Raw genomic sequence first — 20,108 nt, 5'->3', positions numbered from 1 at the left:
TTAAGTTGGTGGAAAATTGAAACCATACAATGAAATTGATTCCAAATGATAAATGTGTGGACACAGATGCAAGCAGACATAATGATGCACAAGCAACAGAAGAGTGAATTGTCCCACATTTCCAACATGCCAGCTGAAAAGTCAATGAAGGGGCAAGAAAACAGAAGACAAAAACTAAAAAATGAGAAAATATTAATGAAGATGATTCACTCGGCGTATTTTTCCATTGTAATGTGAAACAAACAACCCAGAAACAGGAATCACAGCAACTTAATTCCTTGATTAATAATGCACTAAATTCTCTTTGCAGCTTTCAAACTACATTCAGACATTCGCAGAATCCATGCTCAGTGCATTCTATAAACTGAACATGAGGGCAGAGAGGACAAATGGCAGTAGCAATGGCATATCAGAGTGACAAAAATAGAATACTGCAGAAACTGGAAGTCTGAAATTAAAACAGAAAATGTTGGAAATACTCGGCAGGTCAGGCAGCACCTGTGTTGATGTTTCAAGTCAACGATGACCCTTCATCAAAACTGAAGAAGGACAGAAATGTAATATGTTCTGAGAAAATGGAAGGGATGCTGGACATGGAAGAACAAAAGTGAAGGTCTGTGATAAGGTAGAGGGCAGGGGAGATTAAATGACGAAAGGTTTAGTTGTACAAAAGTCAAAGGGAGTGGTAATGAGTAAACAAACAAAATACGTATCCAGACGGGGTGTGAATGGCTGCATAGCAATTGCCTGAATGCAACAGGAAGGAATAAAGAAATGTTGCTGCTATGAGCCATTCACACCTCCTCTAGATATATCTTCTTCCTCAGTTCTGATGAAGGGTTTCCATTACCTCAAACATTAACTCTGTTCCTCTCCATGGATAACAGTATGATGCTGTTGCTACACAGATCTTCACTTACCTTCATGACCTTGAGCCTAAAGTACTAATGCTTCAGAAACACTCACCCGGTCTTTCTTGCACAGCTGATATGTAAATTACCTCTCACTTTTTCCTGTGGGGCATGAGGCACAAGGTTCTCTACAGCACTGTTAACAGCTAGTTTTTGTGTGTGGATATTAAGCGATATTAAGCCATAGGTAGGGCATGATAGAAAGCTAGTGAGTATTCCTGGATTGCAGAATCCTACAAGGCAATTAGTAAATTCTATAAAGTATTTAGCCAGACCACTGTATTGGAGCATTCATACTTTAGCTCAAGGTAGTGAGAATCTGTGAAGACCTGTGCAGTAGCAGTAGCATATTACTGAAATGTATTTCCTAAAACTTACATAACTGATTCTCTGAGGATAGGAATGAAAATATTTGAGTCAGCAGTATAGATTTTCTGATGGGTATTATTTGAATGTTAGCCCATGTAAAATGCTGATGATAACATAATCTTCCATTTATGGAATTGGTTGATGATAAATAATGACAGTTGGAGATGCTTGACTACTGACCCCATTGAGTTAAAGCCAATGGCAATATTGAAGTCAGTGCAGGTAAGCATAGGGAATATTGCTGCTGTCAAGTTACAGTGTGTCTGTTGGACAGGACACAAAGCACTGATCAGATAGCAGCACAGTGAGGAATAATGACACCCCATTCAATGGATATTCCTTTTTTATGGAGTTTGACATTCAACTAGAACAAGTATAACTTGTAATACTCCATCCTCCTAATCCCTGCTAAGCAGCACAAACAGCACAAGTGAATGGGAAACTACTCACTCTAAAGTTATTTTTGTCACAATATCCAACGAGGTGTATCCACTTTCATTGAAATTTTCTGTGTACCGTCCCATCTTAAGGGTCTCCAGCCATTCTCCCACAGATTGGTAGATACTAAGACCCACTGTATTATGCTCCACCAACAAGTTAGACACTCTAGAAAAAACAGGAAAAGCACATAAGCGTTCCTATAGTTAAAATGTTTGGCAAAACTTCTTACATTTGTATGCAAATATCTTATGCAATGATGTAATTTGTAGTGAAATTCATCATAACATCCTCATTTACGAAGTGAACAAGACTAGATTCGCTAGCTGATAAAAGGCTTGTAAGCACTTTTTCATAAAGACACATTTATTGAAATAGGTTTTGTATATAGAGACTAGTCAGAACTCCGCCCAGATTTTTCAACCAGTGGCTATGGATGACACTTGCCGTACATTACGCTGACAGCTGCCCACTGTTTCTTGTGGGTTTTCTAGTGCCTGCATATGGTCATTGGGAGTCCAGTAGAGTGTGGTGCCCTCTACAGGGGAGCTATTGAACAGGACAAACAACAACTCACCTCTTCAATCAATCAGATTGAAGAATCCTCACTGAGACATACAGGGGGAAAATTTGGACGGGGCCTGAAACCGGGCATGGGGATTATAATGGGGTATTACTTTGCTTCTGATGCTGCATGTAGCAAGCACTAAATGCTGAGCAGGGGCACAAAATTAGGAGAGGTGATCATCAGTTAACGCTATCCTGCACTGCACCTCTTAAAGGGGAGATGCATTGTGGATGGAACAGATGCTGAAAGCCATTCTAAAATTATTTTGAGGTGTGGAACACACATTAATGGCACAATATAACAGAGAGCAAGCTCCAAAGATTGTTTGTGCTGCACTGCACATCTTAGAGAGGTGTGGTCTATCCACAGGGAAGGAGGAGACCCTGATGACAAACACTGCAGTCAATGCCATAAGTCAAGCACTGAGGACCTAAATGCAGTGCATCAAAAGTTCAATTACCTCACACGAGTGGTCAATGTCAGTGAAAGTATTCCACCAACCAACCGCATTACTAGCCTCACATATTGCTCAATACACCATATGTCAATCACTCACCTACCAAAAATCTCTATCAATCACAATTCATACCTAAAATTCATAGCTTCACCTCCCCCTCATATACTTAGTACAGCTGAAAGCTTCATACCTACATTGACAATTGACAGCCACATCACTCAAACACATTGCAGCTTATTCACTGACAGTTTCCTCTCACTTGCAGGACACGGTGGTGGATAGCCAGAGGAAACAGGACACAACTAGCATGTCTTTACGCCATGGAGGTGATGGTGTTTAACATCATTAGAGCAACCTTGTGAAGAATAGGGGCAGTGGCAGGGCTGAAACAACATAAGATGTTGCTCTTACGTAATCGCTCTTCTCACAACCTGCCTCCCCTCATTGAACCCTACCCGTGCACCTTTCTCTTTGCGGATACTCGAAAACTGCCGCCTGGCCAGGCAATAGTGGAAGAGAAAGAGGTGGAACAGCATGAAGACAGTGTTAATAAAGAAACACATGAATCACACTCTCGCAGCCACCAGCTCAGAAAGTGACATTGCAGTAATTTAGAGAATAATCCAGAGGTGAAATCTGCAGGCAGTGAAACACTGGAAATGAGTGCACTGCAGCCAGGGCAGAGGGAAAAGGTAAAGTGAGTGCCAGCTCATCCAAGTTGTACAGAGAATTCTCTGCAGAGGACCCTGGTGAGAACTTCAATGGGGTCGCCTACAGAAGAAGCTTGATGGATATGCACAATGAAATGCATGTGTATTGGCAGACCTGCCAAAAAGCTTGCAGTCAATGTCAAGGAGCATGCAGGTCTTGGAGCCAATCCTTTACAGTACATAAGTGGTGGCCAACTCCATTAGCATGCTTGCAGACTTAACAATAATGTAGTGTGTGATGGCTTATGTCTCAGCTTCCATTGCAGTATGAACAGAAACACCCAAAGTCTGGGTTCTGCAATGAAGCCCAGGCTTCTTTGTACAAGCAGAGACCATGATCGATAAGGACATCAGTGAAGTGGATGGCATGGAGAAGAGATTACACCGGAGTGCAAGGTAAACTGAGTGCAAAGTCAGGAATTTGGTTCATGTGAGAATCTCTGAATGCAGCAGCTGTAGAAGACACAGTTGCATACTAGAAACAGACAGTAATCTAGAGACAGTTTGCGAGAGTTTGAGGGGGAGTGGGGTGGGGGTGGGGGGGTGAATCTCTGAGTTCAGAGCATTCCAAAGAAAACTGAAGCGTGAGGTAACAGGAAAGCAGGTACATGATTGGTTGGTGAATATTTCTCTTTTTCTCTTATCTGAACTAGAGAATTTTAATCAGGGTAAGTATAACATTATTTGAAATAATGAGAATGTAAACACTAGCAGGAATAAAGGCTTAAATTAAAATGTAATTAAGAAAATATTTAATTAATCAGCTAATTAAAATACAAAAAAGCTGGCAGGGCAGGTGATGTGTTGCAGCTGTAGTACGTGGAACGGTGGTCCCAGTGTTATCCACATGCAGATGCAATCACATCTGCAGTAAGTTTCTGTAGTTCAAGGAACTTTGGTTCAGAGTTGATGAATTGGAGGTTGAGCTTTGAACACTGCAATGTATCAAGGAGGGAAGAATTTACCTGGTCACTTCCAGAAGGCAGTCTCAACCCTTAGACCAGGGTCTTCTGATTTGGTCAGTGATCAGGAACATGAGAGTGTGACTGTGAGTGAGGCAGGTACGGGGATTGAGAAGGTAGAAGTGGAGGAGCCTCAGCCCTCACAATTGTCCATCAGGTCCGAGGTTCTTGCAGCTTGTACAGATAAGAATGGGGACTGCAGGGTGGATGAGCTAACTTACCATGGCATCATGGTGCAGAAAGCCATTCAAGTGAGAGGACTAAGTAGAAATGTGGTGGTGTTAAAGTTGGGGGGGGATGGACACAGTTCTCTGCAGCAGAGAGTGAGAGTCCGGATGGCTGTGTTGCATGCATGGTGCCAGGATTCAGGATATCTGTTCAGAACTGGAGAGGAACTTGCACTGGAAGGGGGAGGATCCTGTTGTCATGGTCCACGTGGGTACTAACGACATAGCTAAGACTAGGAAAGAGGTTCTGCTTAGGGGTTATGAACAGCTAGGGCCTTAATTAAAAAGCAGAACCAGAAAGCTAATAATTTCTGAGTTACTACCTGCACCATGAGCAAATTGGTGTAAGATAAATAAGATTACAGGGTTGAATATGTGGTTCAAAGATTGGTGTGGGAGCCATGGGTTTTGATTCATGGGGCACTGGCACCAGTACAGGGGAAAGTGGAAGCTGTACTGCTGGGACAGTCTTCACCTGAACCATGCTGTGACCAGTGTTCTGGTGAGTTGTTTAACTAAGGCGGTAGAAAGGGCTTTTAACTAAATTGTGTGGCCAAGGGGTCACCTGAGGTAAGATGTGGTAAATTGAAGAGAAAGAACAAGGCAATAGAGCAGGATAGTGATATGGGTAATGGTAACCAGACTGTGGCAGGAAAGGACAAAGCTTACAAACTTGAGAGTGCAGCAGCAGATAAGGTCAGAGTTTGCAAGACTAGTAAAAGGCCAGAATTGAAGGCTCTGTATCTGAGTGCGCACAGCATTCACAACAAAATGGATGAATTGATAGCACTAAAATTAAATACGGATGACCTGATAACCATTTCAGAGATGTGGTTGCAAGGTTACCAAGCCTGAGACCTAAATATCCAAGGGTATTTGACATTTCTGAAGGACAGGAAGTTAGGAAAAAGTGGCTGTGTTAAGTAACAATAACATTAGTGCAGTAGTGAGATGACTTTGTTCAGAAGATCAAGATATATAATCAGTTTGGGTGGAGATAAGAAACAGAAAAGGTAAGAAGTCACTTATGGGAGTAGCTTACAGCCTCCTTAACAGCAGCTACATTGTAGGACAGGGTATAGAGAAAGAAATAATGGGAACTTGTAATAAAGGTACTGCAATAACCATGGATGATTGTAATCTTCATATAGGTTGGATGAATCAGATTGGCAAAGGTAGCCTGGAAGATGAGTTTATAGAGTATATTCCGGACAGGTTCTTAGAGTAGTATATTATAATGCCAACCAGGGCGCAGTCTATTTTAGGCCTGGTAATGTTCAATGGGACAAGATTCATTAATAAGTTCATAGTAAAGAAGCCTCTAGGCAACAGTGATCATAACATGATAGAGTTTCAGATTCAGTTTGAGGGTGAGACGTGTAGATCTAAGACTCATGTCCTAAATTTAAATCAAGGCAATTATAAGGGTATGAGGACACAGCTGGCTAAAGTTAACTTGGAAAAAAGGTTAAAAGGTAGGACAGTAGTAAAATAGTGGCAGACATTAAAAGAGATATTTTATAACGCTCAGCAAAGATATATTCCATTGAGAAAGAAAGAGTCTGTGAGAAGGACGCACGATCTGTAGCTAACTAAGGGAGTTAAGGATAATATCAAATTGAAAGAAAAGGCATACAATGCTGCGAACATTAGTGGTAGGTCAGAAGATTGGACAGATTTGAGAAACCAGCAAAGAATGACAAAAAACATAAGGAGGGAAAAAAATTTAGAGTATGAGAGCTAGCTAGCAATATAAAAAGAGAAACAAAGAGTTTCTACAAGTATTTAAAAAGGAAAAGAGTAACTAAAGTGAGCATTGGTTTCTTAGTGGGTGAGACTGGGGAGTTAATAATGAGATACAAGAAATGGTGCAAGTGTTGAACAGGTATTCTGTGTCTGCCTTCAATGTAGAAGACAAAAAAATAATCCCAAGATTACTTTTAAAATCAAGAGGCGAAAAGGAGGGGGGAACTTAAAACAATCACAATCACTCAGAAAAGGTATTGGGAAAACCATTAAAACTAAAGGCTGACAAGCCCCTTGCCCTGATAGCCTGTATTATAGGGTCTTAAAAGAAGTTGCTGCAGAGATAGTAGATGCACTGGTTGTGATCTTCCAAAATTCAAGATTCTGGAAATGTCCCAGCAAATTGGAAAATCATTAATGTAACACGTCTATTCAAGAAAGGAGGGAGACAGAAATCAGGAAACTATAGGCCAGTTAGCCTAACAACTGTCATTGGGAAAATGCTTGAATTCATTATTAAAGATGTAATAGCAGGCCATTTAGAAATTCATAATACAATCCAGCAAAGTCAACAAGGTATTGTGAAAGGGATCATGTTTGACTAATTTATTAGAGTTCTTTGAGGAAGTAACATGCAAGGTGGGTAAAGCAGAACTTGTAGATGTAGTATATTTGGATTTGCAAAAGACCTTCAATAAGGTGCCACGTCAAAGGTTACTAAACAAAATAAGAGCTCATGGTGTAGGGTGTGATATATTAACATGGATTGAGGATTATTTAGCTAACATGAAGCAGTGCAGGGATAAATGGGTCATTTTCAGGTTGCCCAGCAGTTACTAATTGAATGCCACAGGAATCAGTGCTGGGGCCTCAACTATTTATAATCTATATTAAAAACTTGGATAAACGGACTGAATGCGTGATAGGTAAATTTGCTTATGACACAAAGCTAGGTAGGAAAGTAAGTTGTCAAGAAGACAGAAATATTCTAGAAAGGGATTTAGGTAGGTTAAGCGAGTGTGCAAAAATTTAGCAGATGGAATATAATATGGGAAAATGTGGACTTGTCCTCTTTGGCAGGAAGAATAGAAAAATAGAATATTATTTGAATGGAGAGACTGCAGAACTCTATGGAGCAGAAGGATCTGGTACATAAATTACAGAAAGTTAGTATGCAGGTACAGCAAGTGATTAAGGAGGCAAATGGAATATTGGTATTTATTGCAGCGGGAGTGAAATATAAAAGTAGGGAAGTGTTGCTACAACTGCACAGGGCCTTAGGTAGACTGCATCTGGAGTACTGTGCACAGTTTTTGTCTCCTTACTTAAAAAAGGATGTAATTGCATTAGAAACAGTTCAAGGAAGGTTCACTTGACTGATTTCCTGTAAGTAAGGAGTTATCTTAAGAGGAAAGATATACTCGTATACCATTGGATTTTAGAAAAATGAGGGATGATCTTACTGAAAATATAATATTCTGAAGGTCCTTGATAGAGTAGATGCTGAGAGGATGTTTCCCCTTGTGGGGGAGTCTAGAACTAGGGAACACAGTTTAAAAATTAAAGCCCCCCCCGCCATTAAAGACTGAGGTAAGGAGAATTTCTTTTCTCTCAGAGGGTCATTAGTCTGCAGAATTTTCTTCCCCAGAGAGCAATGGAGGTTGGGTTATTGAACATTCAAGACTGATTTAGATAGATTATTGATCGACAAGGGAGTCGAGGGTTATGGGGAGCAGGCAGAAAAGTGGAGCTAAGGCCAAAGTTAGATCAGCCATGATCTTATCAAATGGTGGAGCAGGGTCGAGGGGCCAAATGGTCTCTACTCCTGCTCCTAGTTCTTGTGTTCAAAGGGACTTGCTACACCTCACGTCAATCCAGCAATCTGACATCCATCACATCCTCTCCAATCTACCTGTCATAGACACATCTGTCAATGGCAGTATTGACAGGAGTGACAACTGCTCAATCCTTGTGGACACAAAGATCCATCTTCACACTGAGGATAACCTGTATCGTGTTGTGTGGCACTACCGTCATGCTAAAGGGGTAGATTCAGAACAGACCTAGCAGCTCGAAATTGGGCATCCATGAGGTGCTGTGAGCCATCAACAGCAGCAGAATTGTATTCAACTACAATCTGTAACCTCTTGAGCCAACACATGCCTCATTCTACCATTACTTTGAAGCCAGCGGAACAATCCTTGTTTAATGAGGAGCATAGACGATCATGCTAGGAGCAGAACAAGGTGTATCTACAAATGAGGTGCAAACATGGATAAGCTAGAAAACATGCCAAACAATGGAAACAGAATGCTATGTGGAGAACTAAGCAATCCCACAATCAACAGATTGGACCAAAGTTCTGTAGCCCTGTCACATCCAGAAATGTATGGTGGTGGAAAATTAAACAGCTAATTTGAAGAGGAGGCTTCATGATATCCCCATCCTCAATGATAGCACAGCTCAGCACAAGTGCAAAAGACAAGGCTGATGCATTTGCAGTCATCTTTAGTCAGAAGTGCCGAAAGGATGATCCATCTTTGCCTCCTTCTGAGGTCAAGACCATCACAGAAGCCAGTCTTTAGCCAAGGCAATTCACTTCACACAATATCAAGAAATGGCTGACCATATTGAATATAGCTAAGGCTATGGGCTCTGAAAATATTCTGGCTGTAGTGCTTGTGACTCAGAACTAGCTGTGCTTCCAGCCAAGCTGGCTACAGCACTAGCATTTACCCGACAGAGTGGAAAATTACCCAGGTATGTTCTATCTACAAAAAGCAGGACAAATTGAATCCAGCCAATTACCACCCCATCAGTCTACTCTCAATCATCCGCAGAGTAATGGAAGATGTTGTGGACAGTGCTATCAAGTGGCACTTACTCAGCAATGACCTGCTCACTGATGCTTAGTTTGGGTTCTGCCAGGACCACTCAGCTCCAAGTCTTATTATAGCTTTGATCCAAACATGGACAAAAGTGCTGAATACCAGAGCTGAGGTAAGAGTAATTGCCTTTGACATCAAGGCAATATTTGATCAAGTGTAGCATCAAGCAGCCCTGGCAAAATTGAACTCAATAGGAATCGGGGGAAAGTTTCTACTAATACAAAAGCAAAATACTATGGATGCTGCAAATCTGAAACAAAAACAAAAAATTCTCGAAATACTCAGCAGATCAGGCACCATCTATGAAGAGAGAAACAAAGTAAATCTTTCAGGTCAATACAGTAACCATTCAGCAAGACCTGGACAATATTCAGGCTTGGGCCGATATGTGAAAAGTGACATTCATACTGCAGAAATGAGAGGCAAGAGTGATGTCCAACAAAAGAGATGGTCTAACCACCTCCCCTTGACATTTAAGAACATTATCATCATTGGCTCTCCCACTATCGATGTCCAGGGGAGGGTCACCATTAACAAGAAGCCTAACTGGAGCAGTCCGGTAAATACTGTGGCTGCAAGAGCAAGTCAGAGGTGGATACTTTGTAGCAAATAATTAATCTCTTGATATGTCAAAGCCTCACTACATCTACAAGTCACTTGTGAGGAATGTGATGGAATACTCTCCACTTCCTTAGATGAGTGCAGCTCCAAGAATACCCAAGAAGTTTGACGCAATCCATGATGTGTTTGACACACCACCTATCACCTTAAACTCCCTCCACTGTGTACCATCTACAAGATGCAATGCAGCAACTTTCCTAGGGTTTTTCAACAGTACCTCCCAAATCTGGACCCTCTAACCCTCTAGAAGGATAAGGGCAGTTGGCACATGGGTACACACGCCCATGCAACTTCACCTCCAAGTCACACACCAGCCTGACTTGGAACTATATTGCCATTCTTTTATCGTTGTTGGGTCAAAATCCTGGAACTCCCCCCAACAGTACTGTGGATGCATTACACCACACCGTCTACAGCAGTTTAACAAGCTGCTCACCACCACCTTTTCAAGGGAAATTAGGGATGGGCAATAAATACTGACCTTGCCAGGACAGCCCACATTCCATGAATGAATTTTTAAAAATGATTGGACGCTAGAAGTTGTTGTCTGATTTACACTAGTGAGTGTTGATAGCCTGAGCATTATTATTACTACAAATTCCAGGCCAACATTCCTACTTTGAAGCTTGATCATTTTATATAATGTGAAAATATGGCTATGCTTAGCCATGGATCACTATTTCATTTTATAACCAAGGAAATTCTATACCATGTCTACAGCAGGTACATAATACTACATTCTACTGACTGGGTTTTTGTTCCATGTTTCAGGTTCAAAAACACAATGATGATTTTATTAGCTCCAAGTATTTCAGCTCTTTGACAGCCAAAACGATTTTGTACAATAAGATTTACATTGAGTTAGATATTGGACACTATCTGCTCCCTAGCCTGATATTATTTCTCACTGTGGCGTGCAGTTTTGCGAACAGTTAATCGGGATGTTGGCGATTAATGTGATAGGAAGAATTTATCCATCTAATGCAATGAAAGAAAAAAAGCCCCAAATATTGTCACTCATCCCCAACAAGCAATAATTAAATTTTGCACTCTTTTGAGACAAAGGCCGGAATTTTCTGTCCCTGTTGCCGTCGGACGTCATGGTGGGCGTGAGCAGACAACATGGCGGGAAGGCCAAAAATCGGTTTCATGACATTATGAAACAAGTTTGCGATCGTCTGCTCCGCCTTTCCCGCTGCCGCAAGTTGGGAAAGTCATTTTAATACATCTGCATCTAAGTATAAGTCCCGCCGCGCCAACTTTACTGCCCACGTCGTCGGGAATACGTCTTGACAAATGTGATGTGCAGAAGTTGGGACTTATTGTTAGGGCCTTGCTCACTTGAGACTTGAAGATGGGGGGGAACAAATGTGTTAGGGGGTATGAAGTTGGGAGGAGGGGAACATAGGTGTCGGGGTGGGGTGAGGTTGGGAGGGGGGCGAATACAGATGGAGGAGATTGTAATGGGGGAGAATGCGGCAACTGAAGAGATGGTGTAAGGGTGAGGAAAGTGTAAGGGAAGGAGTTTGGTGGGGGGAAGGAGTCCGGAGAGGGGAAGGAGTTTGGAGGGGGGAAGGGCTTCGGTGGGAGGAAGTAGTTCAAAGGGGGGAAGGAGTCCTGGAGATGAGAGAGTTAGGGAGGAGGAAGGAGTCAGAGCTGAGGAAGGAATTGGGGGTGGGAGGATGAGGGTGCGATGATAATGGTAGAAGGGATGGCGAGGGTGGCTGGTGGTGACTCGGAGGCAGACAAGAACCCTGGGGGTGTGATGGAGGAAGTCGGGGAGGTCAATGTGGATGTGGGTGGGATTCTCAGGAAGATAGGAAATGTGCATGTCAACCTGGACATCCTGGAAAGAAAAGGGTTGGGTTGGTAGGTGATGGTGGGGAGGTGGAAGGTGATGCCAGGGGGGTCGACAGTGATGGGGGAGAGGACATGAGTGACTGGGGGAGGGAAAAGGACAGGGGAGCTGAAAACATATTTTACGACAACCATCTTGTAAAATTGAAAGTGAGCGGAGCTTGAAAGACGCCATTACACATTATTCAGTAAAAGTGAATATATTTTCAGATTATAAAGTAACAAAATTTGTTCACCTGTGCTACCACTTGTGATCAGGAATTCTTAACTTTTTTAGACCTACCCCTTCTTCTAGGTGCTGCCATGACATCCGCAGCAGGGGCGGAGACAGCCTGTGCAATGGTTGGTCTTGCTACCTCCTATGACTTCGGCATGGGTCCTCTGGAGAGCCGAGGCCTTGAGGGCCCCGCTTTGGCTATCCTCCTGTGAGTCTGCTGCTCCCCCTGCAGTGACAGAGGACTAGGTTGAGGGGGTGTTACAGGCAAAGGGGACTCTGAGGGAGAGGACAGCCTCTGAGATTCCTGAGTGGATGACCAGGGGTGTCCAGCTGCTGCTCCTCCTCCCTTCAGAGGCCCGAGGGCTCCGACCTGACTCCTTGAGGGGAAAGAGCACCTGAAGGGATATTGAAGTGCCTCGTTGCCCTCTCGCCATTGCCACTGCAGAAACTCACCCATGGCTACCGTGATGGAGTGAAAGTCTGCACACATCTCCACATTCTGCTGGACCAGGGTCTCCTTGGCATTTGCCATCCTTCCCATGGAGACCTCCATACATGCACATGTGGGTACCACTTCATTAGAGAGCAGGTGGATGCACTCCTCTGACTCAACAGCCACTCTGCTGAGGACTTTCAACAGCTCTGCGTGATGTTCCCCTGCCTTCTGCTGGCTCTTCACGATGAGTTGGAAGGCCGAATCCAGAGGCACATCATCTGACTCGGAACTCACAGATGCCTCTTCCCAGCAGCCCTCTGCGTGCCAGGGAGCTCGGCTGAACCTACCTCCTCCTGCTGCAGACACGTGTATGTGGTGGCCACCAGTTTGTGAACCTGAGCCTGCTCTAGATCTAGGTTCCACTGAGGTGTGTGTCTCTGCGCTGGTGGAGGGTGTGGGTAAGCGCTGTGACGGGTCTTCCAGGCTGCTTATTTCCAGCTCTTCAATGGGTGAGGTGTCCTTGTGGCTGGAGATGAGAATCTGGATGGAGCTGAGGGATGGGCTGGCTGAGGGTGTCAGTTGCTTGGCAGAGCTCCCTGTGAAACAAAGTAGAGGTAATTAGTGCATGGCAGCAGAGTCAAATGCTAGAGAGAGAGCACTCACAGTTGCGTTGAGAGGGGCATGATGAGGTGCAGGATCCTCATGTGGGTGTTCGCCACCAATCTCACCATCACCGGAGGCACAGTCCACGTCCTCACCAGTCAGCACGATGGCATGCTCCTCAAAGTGAGTGAGGGGCCTAATGTGGGCCACTCCAACCCCAGTCTGGGACCTGTCCCTGCTGATTTAAGCAGGCTTCTCCTGCATGAAAACAGATGAAGAGAGTGTAAGCAGGACGCATGGAACTGCATGGAATATTTTTGTGGTGAACGGAGCCATGGACAGGATAAGGATGTGAGCTTGAGAGGATATGAGCCTAATGGAGATATGAGGGTGTATGAGAGTTAGTGGTGTTGTCCTTTGAGGTGTGAGATCCCTGTGGATGTGTGATGGGTTTGTGAGTTGAGAGTGATGAGAAGAGTGAGTTACCCTGGTGGAAAGGATGAGACTGTTCTTCCTCTCCCTGCACTGGCTGGCTGTCCTCTATTGCTGGGCATTGGCACTGATCACTGCTGCCACTGCCTCCCATGCTGGATTGGTAACCCTGCTTGCTGGCCCTCTCCCAAAGCAGGGGGTAGAAGATATCGTGGCGGGCCTCCACTGCATCCAGTGGGTGTTTCTGAGAGGCATCGCTAAATCTGGGGGCAGTATGTTTCCTCCCTTTGGTAGTCATCAGTTCCAAGCAGCTTCCTATCCCTTGAAGAATGCTAGTTCTTTGCCTTTAAATATGGCACCCGGTTTACTGAAGGACTCAGGTGACCGCAGGGCGGGCAAATCAGAGGATGGCCCGCTAGCGACTTGGTGTGTTTCCCTGGAATGCATAATTAGTGAGATGGGAATGGGGTGATACTGCACGAAAATCTGCCATTGTGGCCAGCAGGTAAAACATCCTTTTTTCCATCCACCACCGTACTTCGTGCCAATTTGGGATATTTCCTCCCAAAGTCTATGGAATTTGAGCTATCGATCTGATTTCTCTGCTGGCAGGGGGCACCTATAGTGCGCAGTAAGCTCAGTCCCTTCAGTTAGCATCCTCTCCATTATCTTGTCTGTCTGTTGTATCTGATCCTAACAGCAGTCAGTGAGCAGCACACTTGTACCCACTCTATCGATATAACCTTTGGATATCAATTCAGTGTCACCGAGTTACAAGAGCGAATCGACACTGTGGTCTGGCTTTTCAGTCCCGGGTCGGGAACATCGGGTCGGGACATTTCCCGCTCCACAAACCTGACTCGGGAGAAAGTGCCGTGGAAGGTTGGGTTTTCATTCTGGGATGGCGGGGTTCTCTGGGAGTTGGGCACCCTTTGCCCCTGGAATGAGTGCAGAGGCTGCCAGGTGCAGAGACAGGCTGGACAGATGTACTGTGTTCAAGATTTTTTAAAAATGTAATAAAACAAAAAACAGCACCACAGCCCTCACCCCTCGTACTCCCTCCTCCCCCCTGCACTCCCCATGCCCCATCCATGCCAAATCGCATTCTCTACTCACACCCCCATGACCTCTCATATGCTCCTTGCCAGCCCATGCCCCTCTACCCAAACCCCAGCATGACTATTGCCTTTGACATTTCATTTTGACACTTCTGACAGTTGCACAAACTCATTAGCTGTCAAGCTAATTGGAACTGCCAAAATGAACTATCAAAGGCAACTGTCAAGCTGCCAAGGCATTTAAAACTGCCCTTTAAATCTTTGAGAAAAAGATGTCTGGAATATTTAAAAATTATTTCTTGCTATTTCACTCTGTCTGTTGATATAAGTCCAAGAGCTACCGTTAATAGGTTCGTCCAGCATGGCTGATTTCACAACCTTCCAAGACCACAATAGGGCACTTTCCATTTCAGTTTTCTTGACAACTGCAAATGACTATAGACTCTTTGAAGTGGGACTATGAATTCCAATTATATAAGGGATTAAGCACTTGAAGTAAAGGTTTGTTTTATAAGGATGCAGACAAAGGAATGTAAATATAGTTCATTGGTTTATATGAATGAGAGTGTTTTTTAAAATAAAGTCGGCAATAGTCACTTAGAACTTAATTTAACTTCAGCATGGTTCTTGAGGTCTGCCCATGGTGGATACTGGATGAATTGGCAAGGTAGTTGTAAGGGCAAAGCGTGATGGATGGGGGTCATGGGTTGACATGAGTTGGTACTAAGTTGGCATAGGGGCTAAAAAGGGCCATTGGTAGAGGGGCATAGGTTGGCATAGGGGTATGAGGGAACATGGTGTTTGGGTAGAGGGTCATAGGCTGGCATGGAGGGTATGAGGGGCAATAGGTGGTGAGTAGAGAGGCATAGCTTTGCATGGAGGGTATGAGGGCATGAGGTGGCCTGCATTGCCGTGGATGGGCATGGGGAGTGTGTGGGGAGATGGGAAGGGGTGTGAGGGGTAAGGGCCGGAAGGCTGTTTTTTGTTTTATGCTTTTTTTTAAAACCTTGGACATAGTGCTGGAGCACAGAGGCAGGAGTTCCGCTACAGCCTGCCTCCACACCGGCAGCCTCTGCACTCATTCCACCTCTGGGGGCGGTGGGCTCGACTCCCCGAGGACCCCACCACCTGGGAACGAAAATCCAACCTTCCGGGGCACTTTCTCCTATGCCGGTTTGCAGAGCTAGAAAAGGTCCCGACTCTGTACTCTCGACCCAGGAACGAAAATCCAGGCCTATGCGTTACCCACTAGACAGTTGAAACTCTGGGATAGGACTCTATTTCCAAGAGAGGATTCCTGTTCCGCAACGTGGGCAGTTCAGCAGTGTTAATCAAAAACTGGTCAAATAGTGGCCCGAGTGATAGATCAACCCAGAGGCCTAACCAGCTGGTGAGCTCCTTAATGAACAAGATTAAATAAGAAACACAATCATTGATATGGAAGAAAAATCTTTTTATTCAATTTTAATAGTTTTTAACATACAGTTAAAATGCTGTTTTGTGTTAAAAATTAGAAATGCAAATGAAAGGCCCAGAACTTTAGCACAGAGCACTGCCAAAGATAAAAGAGCAGGGGGCTAAGACAGCTGTTAGCACTAACTGCACATGCACAATTTTATAATGAGAAGACTACCAAGTTGTACTTCTCAATTCGTCTCATTGCAAAATAGTTTCTATTTTATGGCAACACAAGAATTACAAGAGAACTGAAGTCAATTAGGCATCAATTTGACATCAGGTATGAAACAACCTTTGGTTCTTTGCCTCACACTAGTCTCAGCATAAATACAATAGGCTTTTTAAGGTTTAAAATTATAGTTTAATGAATCCCCTTTGATCTGTTTGAATCTCCTTTCAGTCTCTAAACTTACAAAGGAACTAAAATCCTACGCAGTCATTTCTATCTTTGAAAGGCCAATGAATGGAGGTGAATATAGGCAGTTACTTACTTGAAGCACAGAATTCTGCTTTCTACTCACTAAAGAGTAGTGCAAGTGAACAGTATAATTTAGTGCTGTGCATCCATATTACTCTAAAAGCGCACATTTTCAGGATAACTGCAGCATAATCGTCAATTTAATGATGAAGAGATGTCAGGGAGGAGGTCTTATAACACCCACTTATCAGAGTACACAGGAAGAGCAGTCACTTTGCAATTCACATGGGTATGAAGTCAATTAGATTTACACAGCTGGCAGCACTCTAATCTGCAAAAGGCATAGGACGATTTCAACCTGCTCCTGTTCCATTCAATGTCATGCAATGAGCATCAGAAGAAGAGTTCAATGGAAAGATTATGCTTTTGCAGTGACTGTCCTGTCACAGTTCAACAGCCAAGTTACAGCCATAATAATCAAACTAAAGCTTAAAAAAAATATAATCTTCTCTTTCGCTTTTTTCTATTTGTTGACACTGGAGAGTAATGGTGCACACATTGTTAGTAGGAAGGGAAAAGTTGCTCTGCTTTCACATCCTGGGGGAATGGCCCCGAGGTGTCGAGCTGCTGGTCCTCCACCCAATGGGTGCCCAACAGCCCCTGGCTGACTCATTGAGGAGAAGGGGAAGCTGGAGAGAGATCAGGCTGCCCTGCATCCCTCTCGCATACATATTGTTGGAGGCCAACTATGGCATCAGTGATGGAGTTCAGACCGCGTAGCAGTGCAGGAGCGATGTCCTGGACGAAGGTCTCCATGGCAGCCGCCATCCTACCAGTATTGACCTTGGTGCATTGGCATGCCAGTGCTGTCACCTCAGCCTGAAGGTGGATGGAATTCTCCATCATGCCTTGCAATCCGAGGAGCGCAGCGGACATCCCTTCCTGATGTTCCTGAGCTTGTTTTTGCAGCTTCACAACTGAGGTATAACCGAGTTCAGAGGGTTATCATCTGACTTGGACTCAGCAAATTTCAGGTCTTCAGCAGTTTTCTGAGTGCTGGAGATCTGGGAAGTCCCTGTCGCCGCCTGCTGTCTGTCAGACAGTGTGATGTGATCACCAGATTGTGATCTCAAGGCTACTCTAAAGTTAGTTCCCACCCAGGTGTATGTCTCTGCGCTGGCGGAGTGTGTGGGTGAGTGCCGTGATGTGTCTTCAATGAAGGTACCTTCAGATTCCTCTTCAGAGGTTTATTTGGGGCTTGATTGGAGGCCTTGGGTCGTGGACTCCATCGGCTGTTTGGCAGGTGCCTGCAAAAGCATGGGGAGATAATTAGTGCATGGCAGTGACCTGTGAAACAGGACACATCACTCACAGCATGGTTGTCTGATGGATGTTGCACTGCTGGATCCCCATTTTGTAGAGCAGCGTTGACCTCACCTTCAGCACAGAATGGTCCAGATCTTTGCTGGCCAGCTGGATGACTCTATTTTCAAAGTCCATGGGGACCTTGATTTCAGGCATTCCTCACCAGTCTGCAACATCTCCCTTTTGTTGTGTGCCAGCTTTCCTGCATGAATACAGTTGGAATGTGTGTAAGCAGGACGCTTGCCAGGCCAGATGATAAGTATGCCTGGCATGTGTGGGTGGTGAGTGGTGCCATGAATGGGATGAGGACAATGAGGGTGTGCGTGAGAGAGTGAGTGGTGATGTCCCTTGAACTGGCAGTAAGTGAAAGCCCTGTGGATGTGTGATGGGTTTGTGAGTGTGAAAGTTGAGAGTGATGAGAAGAGTGACCTATCCTGGTGGAATGGAGGATAGCATTCATCCTCTTTTGGCACTGGGTGGCTGTCCTCTTTTGCAAGGCGTTGGCACTGACCCCCACTGCCATCACCTCCCAAGCCAGATTGATGACATTGTTGGCCCTCTTGCGGCCAGAGCTGGGTTAGAAGACATTTTGCTTTCACAGTGTCCAAAAGGCGCTCGAGGGACATGTAATGAAACCGGGTGAGGGCTGCAGTCTTCTTGCCTTTTGGGGCCATGTTTTCTGTGTAGCAGTCCTGGGCTGGAAGCACTGAGAGGTGTGCGCGTGGCTACACTTTAAATATGGTGCCCGGCGTGATGAAGCAGCTAGGTGATGGCGTGGTGGGTGAATGAGAGCCAGCCCGCCATCAAAACGGCGTGTTTCGCGGGAATGCATGATTAATGAGGCAGGATTGGGATGATACAGTGTGAAAATCCGCCATTGCAGCTGGCGGGAAAAACATTCTTTTTCCCAACCGCTACGGCACTTAGTGCAAATCTGGGTCGATTCCGTCCATTGTTTATGATCCCCACTTCAAACACCATTCTCTGCCCACCAATTTGATTCCTCTTCTTTGCAACAGTCTGTGATTAAGTCAGTCTGTTTGAACCCTTGGTGTTACATTTGATCCCAAGGTAAACTTCCAACCACATATTCATGCCATCACGAATATCACCTATTTCCTACTCCATATTATTGACTGAATTTGCCTCGGTCTCAGCTCATCTGCTGCTGAAACCCTCATTCATGCCTTTGTTACCTTTAGAGTCAACTATTCCAATGCACTCCTGGCTGGTTCCTCACATTCTGCCTGCTGTAAACTTGAAGTCATCCAAAAATCTGCTGCCCATATCTTAACCTGCAGCAAGTCCCATCCTCCTATCACCCCTGTGCTCATTGTCCTACACAATGTTTTGATTTAAAAATTCTCATCCTTGTTTTCAAATTCCTCCATGGCCTCGGCTCTCCCTATCTCTGTAATCTCCTCCAGCCAGAAAACCCACTGAGATACCGGCAGTTCTCTAATTCTGGTCTCTTGCGCATCTCCAATTTTAATCGCTCCACCATTGGTGGCTGCGTCTTTCTGCTGACTAGGCCCCATGTTCTGGAACTCCCTCCCTACACCTGCACGTGTGAAGCGCTTTAGGATGTTTTATTCCATGAAAGGCGCTATATAAATATAAGTTGTGGTGTTGTCTCATCTTTATAGCAAAATCATAAAAGCACAGATATATATATTTTAAGTAAACTTATGCTCTTGCTACAAATAGCGAAGAGGAAATAAATCTTCTTCCATCAGGCTCCTGGGTTGTGGAGGCCTGCTCCACAGAATCACAGAATTGTTACAGCACATAAGGAGGCCATTCAAACATATAAACACACAAATTAGGAGCAGGAGTAGGACATTCAGCCCTTCAAGCCTACTCCTCCATTCAATAAGATGATGGCTGATCTGATTGTAACTTCAATTCCCCATTCCTGCCTACCTCCGATAACCTTTTGCCCCCTTGCTTATCAAAAATCTATCTACCTCTGCCTTCAGAATATTCAAAGACTCTGCTTCCACCGCCTTTTGAGGAAGAAAATTGCAAAGACTCACAGCCCTTTGACAGAAAAAAATTCTCATCTCTGTCTTAAATAGGTGACCATTTATTTTTAAACAGTGACCCCTAGTTCTAGTTTGCTGCCACAAGATTAATCATCCTTTCCACATTCACCCTGTCAAGTCCCGTCAGGATCTTATATGTTTCAATCAAGTTACCTCTTACTTTTTTAAACTCCAGTGGATACAAGCCTAGCCTGTCCAGCCTTTCCTCATAAGACAACCCACCCATTCCAGGTACTCCTCTAGTAAACATTCTATGAACTGCTTCTAATGCATGTACATCCTTCCTTAAATCAGGATACCAATACTGTACACATACTCTAAA

The 20,108-nt window shown here is 44.3% G+C and overlaps 1 protein-coding gene across 2 annotated transcripts in view; it reads right to left on the bottom strand.

The window, feature by feature from the left end:
* The window catches only part of LOC144698634 (ephrin type-A receptor 5-like), a 357,156-nt gene that overhangs the window by 6,623 nt on the left and 330,425 nt on the right, over positions 1–20,108 (bottom strand). For both annotated transcript variants that reach the window (XM_078570504.1, XM_078570505.1), the window contains one exon: positions 1,731–1,886. In XM_078570504.1, coding sequence (XP_078426630.1) covers positions 1,731–1,886 — 156 coding nt within the window. The remainder of the gene's footprint in view (positions 1–1,730; positions 1,887–20,108) is intronic.

The sequence above is a fragment of the Cetorhinus maximus genome, chromosome 2, assembly GCF_964194155.1.
Source record: "Cetorhinus maximus chromosome 2, sCetMax3.hap1.1, whole genome shotgun sequence".
NCBI classification, from domain to species: Eukaryota; Metazoa; Chordata; class Chondrichthyes; order Lamniformes; family Cetorhinidae; genus Cetorhinus; species Cetorhinus maximus.
Note: the sequence above shows the minus strand (reverse complement) of the source record. Positions and strands in the feature narration are given on the sequence as shown.